At 37.3% G+C, this 7251-nt stretch overlaps 1 protein-coding gene across 1 annotated transcript; it reads right to left on the minus strand.

The window, feature by feature from the left end:
- Window positions 1-282: 282 nt before the first annotated feature.
- Window positions 283-6897, minus strand: LOC103517084 (WD repeat-containing protein 37-like). The gene is made up of 3 exons (XM_026829309.1): window positions 6703-6897; window positions 3271-3529; window positions 283-2007 (listed from the first exon to the last, which is right to left on the minus strand). Exons 1-3 carry the CDS (start codon window positions 6864-6866, stop codon window positions 1876-1878), a joined length of 555 nt encoding a protein of 184 aa, XP_026685110.1. The 5' UTR covers window positions 6867-6897; the 3' UTR covers window positions 283-1875.
- Between the last annotated feature and the right edge of the window lie 354 nt (window positions 6898-7251).

The following is a 7251-nucleotide window of genomic DNA, read 5'->3' on the forward strand; positions in this document are numbered from 1 at the left end:
GAAAACCATTAAAAATAAGTAGATAAATAATATGAAAATATACCTAATAATTTTGGAATAAGGATAGGTAGGTATTACTACTAAATGCTAGCTTGGTATAATTTGGACGAAACATAAAATAACACATAAATAGGTAATTTATAGTAAGAGGTAATATGAATTTGTACCATCATATCTATCATAACTCAACCGTGGACGAAACATAAAATAACACATAAATAGGTAATTTATAGTAAGAGGTAATATGAATTTGTACCATCATATCTATCATAACTCAACCTTTCCACCTTAATTACACTCCAGCTTCTACCAACTCCGAGAATCGAACCCGGGACTTTGATCATAATCCAAATACCTTTTGCTAAGGTATTTTCTGAGTACACTTGTGCGCTTTCACTTTTCACTTTACATTTATTTCTCACATATCTCATCAGCCTCAGTACCTACCCTCTTTCACATTAACAATCGAAACAATATTGAAGAAGGCAATTAAATGGTAAGAAAATAAACCTTAACCAATGATTATCCTAGCACATGCCATTTTAAATCTAAATATTTGTGACCCAAACCGGCTGGGTTAGTAGGTAAATAATTTTATGTGATTATTTGATTAACAATAACAGTACATATTAAGTACAGGAAGGCTTGAAGACCATCCATGAAAGGCCATCAAGACATTAAAAAAAAGAACAAAATTGTTACGATGTAAAAGAAAATTCTCAAAATTTTATTGATCTCGAGAACGAAAAATAATTTTCAAAAAATTGAAAGTGGGAAAAATAATAATAAAACGAGAAAATTACTGGTAAAATAACAAGACAATATTAATAAAACGAATTTAAAAATTATTTCAAAGAAAAATAAATCGGAAAAAAGATCGCGGCAGATTTTTTCAGCTACCCGAACCGTCGAGAAGCATAGTCCCCACCCGAATGCCCACCCCAAGTCGATGACTTTGTCAGCACACTGAAAAGTTCAGAAAGAGGAGGAGCTTAATCCAAAGTTTAGGTGGGGGAAATTTCTCCTGCGCATGCGTTCGAACTTTGAGCTTTCTTTAGGATCTTTACATACGATGCTACTTGGAGCTTTTAAGACGATGCTTCCTGGACCTTTTTATACGATGCAACTTTTTAGTACTAAAAGGCAGGGGATTTTTTTTTCTTACATGTAAGGGATATTTACCGTCACTCAGACTTGGCTTCTCCCTCTTTTTTTTTAACTTCGATGTTGTGCTGTTGAAGTTCGGTGCCGAGGGTGGGTAGTCGGGTGGGAACCTTGCTTCTAAACAGTCTGGGAAACATGGGAAAAATCACTCGCAATTTTTCCCCTGAATTTTTTTTCTTTAATTTCGTTTTATTTATCTACGTATTATTTATTCCTTTATTTTACTCTGTACCTACTTTCGCAAAATACAGATCAATAAATTTATACTTTCTATTACCTACACTTGATTTTATTTTGTTTTGAATTCTTTTCAAAGGTTCAACTCCCGAAAATATTATTTTCTCCGTACTTAAAAAAGCATGGGATGAACAGGTTTGTGCAGTGAGTGGCTAACAGAGTGAAAATAGTTTTTAACACCTTAAACTTCAAATCAAGAGCCACGTATTTTCCACTCTTTTTCTTATGTTATACTCCCCCATTTCCTGGCTCATGCTAGAAAAAAAAGAATCTTTAGAATGAGTTTCACCCACCTTCTTTTAAGCCCCTAACAGCCTGTTAGCTTAACAACCCTGTCAAATGGAACTTAACAGGCTGTTAGCTTGACAGGCCTTCTAGAGGCTGAAAAAATATTCGTGAAACCGGCCATTTATCTTCTACCTCACTTTATATCCTCGAGATCCATTACCTCCGGGTGTTCCACCGCTGTTTCATCTACTCGCCGCCATCTTGTTTCTTGTCCTTATTCTGCAACACTGACCAGGCAAGGACCACTCTATCAAAGCCACACGTGTATAGTCCAGTATCATCTGACCATGTGGTAGCTGTCACAATGCGATGATGACCCTGGGGGCAGAAAGGAAAAATGTAAAGAAACGAAACCGGCCATTTATCTTCTACCTCACTTTATATCCTCGAGATCCATTACCTCCGGGTGTTTCACTGCTGTTTCATCTACTCGCCGCCATCTTGTTTCTTGTCCTTATTCTGCAACACTGACCAGGCAAGGACCACTCTATCAAAGCCACACGTTAGGCCGCGGTTCGATTTCCGCCCGGGGTAGATTTTATCCTGATGGGATAATGTTCGTTCTCGGAACGGCTGGCTTTCTCCTATTCTGTCCTCCTTCTCTCTTCGATTTCGGGATGATAAGCCCTTCATTGTTACAGTTTCCTTGATGGAAAAGTAATAAATACATTTAAGTGTATTGGTTACTTGACTGGTATTATTTTGTTTGAAGTTGTTCAGTTGCAGACTCATAGAGGGCGTGGGTTCAATCCTGGTCATATGGAACTTTCTCCTCAATGTTGTAAGCACTAGATCATGGGTTCGATTTCCGCCCGGGGCGAACTTTATTCTAATCAGTTAAGAATGTTAAGATTCATTCTTGGAACAGGCTGTCTTTCTCCAGCCCTGTTAACCTCTCTCCTCAATGTTGTAAGCACTAGATCATGGGTTCGATTCCCGCCCGGGGCGAACTTTATTCTAATCAGTTAAGAATGTTAAGATTCATTCTTGGAACAGGCTGTCTTTCTCCAGCCCTGTTAACCTCCTAATAGAATGGAATATCGCTGTGCCTTGTAAGCGCCAGGTTGCGGGTTCGATTCCCGTTCGTGTTGGCGTGACGGTCTTTATCGTAAACAGATAAGTTTCATTCTCGGAGCCGCTGGCTTTCTCCAGTCCTGTCCTCCCTTCGAGTTCGGAACAATAAGACCTCCATTATTACAATTCCAAATTTCCATCAGTAAATGGTTTCATTAAATTGATCCCAAGGGCAAGGAAAACCTCCACCCTTGACAAATGGAGTGTGCCTGAAGGCATGTGATGTGTTCCAATCCACTTGACCCCTCTATATCGAACAATCCCTAACCAGCCTAGCTAGCTGTTAATTTCAAAGGGTTCTGCTTAAAAAGGACAAGCACAAGTCCTCACGATAATTGACTGCGGTTCAGGACGAGCTAATTAAACATGGCTAGAAACCAGCACCCTGGTGTATGGCTGATGAGATATTTCCTCTATTTTGTCATCACCTTGTGCCTATATTTAAAGCCGCTACTACAACAACATATCAAAAAAATAATAATAATAATAATAATAATAAACACTTACCTGTCGATTATTCCGAGGCAGTCGGCCAAGTCGCGTTCCGTTCAGATCAAACAGTCGCACCTGTCGATTGTCGTGCGGTATTGCTACTATTCCCGTCACGGGGGATATACTGAGTCGATTGACAGGCGAGTCGGTACGCATAGTCGCCAGGGGAGATCGCATGTTACGTAGTTCCCACACTTTCACCGTACGATCATCTGCCCCTGATACCAGACGGTCCTGATCTCCGGAGCAGGGGAATATGGCGCTTGTTACGGTGCTGGAAAGAAAAATACAAGCATAAGTACATTTAGTTATTATTGAAAAAGACTAGGAAAAAAATATGTTCTGTTTTAAGGCCAGCCATTCACTATCAGGTAGACCCGAGAGCTACACCTGATTGGCTCCACCTGTCAGGTCTACTGGATCATGTTTTTATTGAAGAGACTACCTAACATCTAAGTTTTTTTTCTTTTTTTTTTCATCTTATATGAGGACAAGGTGGCGCCCAGATGGTAACCCATCTGGATACCGACCATGTGCAACGTTCCTTAACTTCAGTAAAACAATGGGGACTGGTACATTCAATGTGCTACAGCCACTGGCAGGGATGTTCATTATCCTCTAAACAAAACCATAGGCAGTTAACTTAGATGTCATTCTGTGACGCTATATCCATGTTGGTGTAGTTGTTGTAGAAAAAAAACTTACTCTGTATGTCCCTGGAACACACAAACAGAATGGATAGATTCTCGGAAGTCCCACAGTCTAAATGTTGTATCCTTGGAACAAGTGACAGCTAGCCTTTGAGTAGGATGAGACGCACAGAATGTGAGCTCTTCATCGTGACCTGACAAACAATCAGAGAACAACATGGATTAGTTTATTTGCTTCATTTTTTTTTAGCCACTTTATCAGGACATGAGGTAGGTATACTGCGGTATACATGAGAAGAGACTGACAAGAAACTGCAGACCTTATTTAAAAAGGAAAAGGCTAGGAAGAAGAAGACCCACTGTAATAGGTCCAGGAAAAGCCAGCAAGTGGTTGACCAGTTGGTTGGTCCCATCCGAATACCAACCATGTGTAATGTTGCTAAACTCCAGTGATCACACTTGGGGGTGATTAGTCATTCTCAATACTGTTCATATTTTTTTACACTTTGTATACTTTTGTAACACTAAAACATTCTTGCTTGAAATGCTCAAAAAATTGATTCTCTTCATCAAATTAAAGGCGTATTTTCATTTTCGGGAAACTTTCGGAAACAGAACTGATTTCGATGATGCACCATCTCGGATTTCGTAGGGTTTAGTGCTGGCGCCATTTCAGTTGACAAAATGGAACAACCGGTTCCGTGTCTGGAACTGATTTCGATGATGCACCATCTCAGATTTCGTAGGGTTTAGTGCTGGCGCCATTTCAGTTGACAAAATGGAACAACCGGTTCCGTGTCTGAAAGTTTCCCTGAAAGGAAAATACACCTTAACCTACTATAGGGGAGGGGTAGGCTTTGGATGATTTATTTGTGGATACGAGACTTCAGCAAGATCCACATAAGTAACAGCAAACTAGACTTGTCATGCAAACTGTTACAAATGACCCTGCTTAAAGAGCGTTCCATAATTTTTACTCCATTGTTAGGAATTGTTGAACACTTCCAACTCACTATTCGAACGTTCCATTTTCTTCACACGCACTCAGTATTCGAACGTTCCATTTTCTTCATATGTTGAAATCTAGTGGAGACCTACTAAATTATAGTTCACTTCATGCATTGAACAAAGAAATAGAAACCCACTTCAAACCTTTATAAATTCGATTCTTCCCTTTACTTTAAATAAATTTTAATAGCTATTGTCTTAGAATACCATCGAAATTTTCGACCATTTTGATGTAAAAAAAATAGGCTATTTAGTATGTAGGTATCTACCTACAACTTATTGTTTTTTTTTCCTTTTCTTTTTAATAATCGAATAGTATAATTAAAATAAAAAACATACAACTTTAAACCTTTTGGCAGGTCCATTCTAAGAACTATTAAAAAGATAATATAAAATGCAATAACAACGATTAACAACAAAAAATAGAAGAAGAAAAATGTTTTGGAAGAAATTTGCAATAAGGAAAGAAGACACTCGTATCAGAGTAGGCTAGCTTTTCAAATCATTATAACATAATCAAACAACTAATACAGCTATAATGATTTAAAAAATAGAAAGTAATATTAGGTACTCATGATATTGAAAAAACACTGTTTGAAGAATAGAAAAGGCCCGTCACCAGACAATAGCCATTATACAGTGACATTCCATTCTCAAGGACATATTTTCCAGGGAGAAAATCATACATTGAAATGTGAACATTTCTTTTGTACAGATTATTAGTACCCAACCACAGTATGTATTGGGTAAATAAAATAAGTAAAAAAGAAAGAAAAAAAACCTGTTTTTATTTTGACATACTTAGCTAGAAACTCATTTATTAATTTTTCAGTTTGTACTGTGGTATTTTAAAAGTGAAAATTAGATGACCGACCCTTAATAATTTTAAAGATCCTTTTAATAAAACCTAATGGAAAATATTACACATTTATGTAAAGTAGCCTGTCAAACATTCTCAAGGACATATTTTCCAGGGAGAAAATCATTCATTGAAATGTGACCATTTGTTTTGTACAGATTAGTAGTATACCCAACCACAGTATGTATTGGGTAAATAAAATAAGTAAAAAAGAAAGAAAAAAAAAAACCTGTTTTTATTTTGACATACTTATTAATTTTTCAGTTTGTACTGTGGTATTTTAAAAGTGAAATACCAAATACTAATCCTGGCTTTTCTTTGTTCTAAAATCCAAGTGCTGCTAGTTAAATCAGAATAGTGACTCATGAGAAAAATAAAATTATTGAAAAACTGGTTAAATTTCTAGAAAAAGGGCTTGGAGGCTGCAGGTTTTTGTTTTTCCTAGGGGGAAAATATGTCAAAATAAAGAAAAGCTTTACAGCATATAATTTCTTTAATTTTATTATTTATTAACAAAACATTACTAACATGAAATTATATTATTTATTTATATAGAAAAAGAAAGTGAAGATTGTCAGAATTGAAATAATCTCAAGTTTACTGAGAATACCTATGATTGAGTGAGATAGACACAGTGAGTGAGTAGATTGAGAAAGAAGAGTGAGTCAGTGAGATGAACTGAAGGTTGAGAGCGAGTGAGATGGATTGTGGGCAATGTAACCTGATGAGTGAGTGAGTGAGATGAAAGTGAAGTTCCATGCACACAAGTGAGATAACACAACCACAAAAAGCATTGCAAGACCAAGTGCTAACTCACTTGGGGGGTTGATTAGTCATTCAATACTGTTCATATTTTTTTACACTTTGTATACTTTTGTAACACTAAAACATTCTTGCTTGAAATGCTCAAAAAATTGATTCTCTTCTTACTCTGTATGTCCCTGGAACACACAAACAGAATGGATAGATTCTCGGAAGTCCCACAGTCTAAATGTTGTATCCTTGGAACAAGTCACAGCTAACCTTTGAGTAGGATGAGACGCACAGAATGTGAGCTCTTCATCGTGACCTGTCAAACAATCAGAGAACAACATGGATTAGTTTATTTGCTTCATTTTTTTTTTTTTTTTTTTTTTTCCACTTTATCAGGACATGAGGTAGGTAAAGGCGTATTTTCATTTTCGGGAAACTTTCGGAAACGGAACCGATTTCGATGATGCACCATCTCGGATTTCGTAGGGTTTAGTGCTGGCGCCATTTCAGTTGACAAAATGGAACAACCGGTTCCGTGTCTTATACATGAGAAGAGACTGACAAGAAACTGCAGACTTTATTTAAAGAGGAAAAGGCTAGGCTAGGAAGAAGAAGACCCACTGTAATGGGTCCAAGAAAAGCCAGCAAGTGGTTGACCAGTTGGTTGGTCCCATCCGAATACCAACCATGTGTAATGTTGCTAAACTCCAGTGATCCATTGGACCT

Source organism: Diaphorina citri, unplaced genomic scaffold, assembly GCF_000475195.1.
Source record: "Diaphorina citri unplaced genomic scaffold, Diaci psyllid genome assembly version 1.1 scaffold1742, whole genome shotgun sequence".
Classification (NCBI taxonomy): domain Eukaryota; kingdom Metazoa; phylum Arthropoda; class Insecta; order Hemiptera; family Psyllidae; genus Diaphorina; species Diaphorina citri.

Excerpts from the sequence above, each read along its gene's own strand:
- LOC103517084 (XM_026829309.1), bottom strand. The coding sequence starts at position 6,866 with ATGTTGTTCTCTGATTGTTTGACAGGTCACGATGAAGAGCTCACATTC. Across the intron at positions 3,530-6,702 it reads GTGTTCCAGGGACATACAGA|CACCGTAACAAGCGCCATAT; the intron begins GTAAGAAGAGAA and ends TTTTCTTTCCAG. Across the intron at positions 2,008-3,270 it reads TGCCTCGGAATAATCGACAG|GGTCATCATCGCATTGTGAC; the intron begins GTAAGTGTTTAT and ends TTCTGCCCCCAG.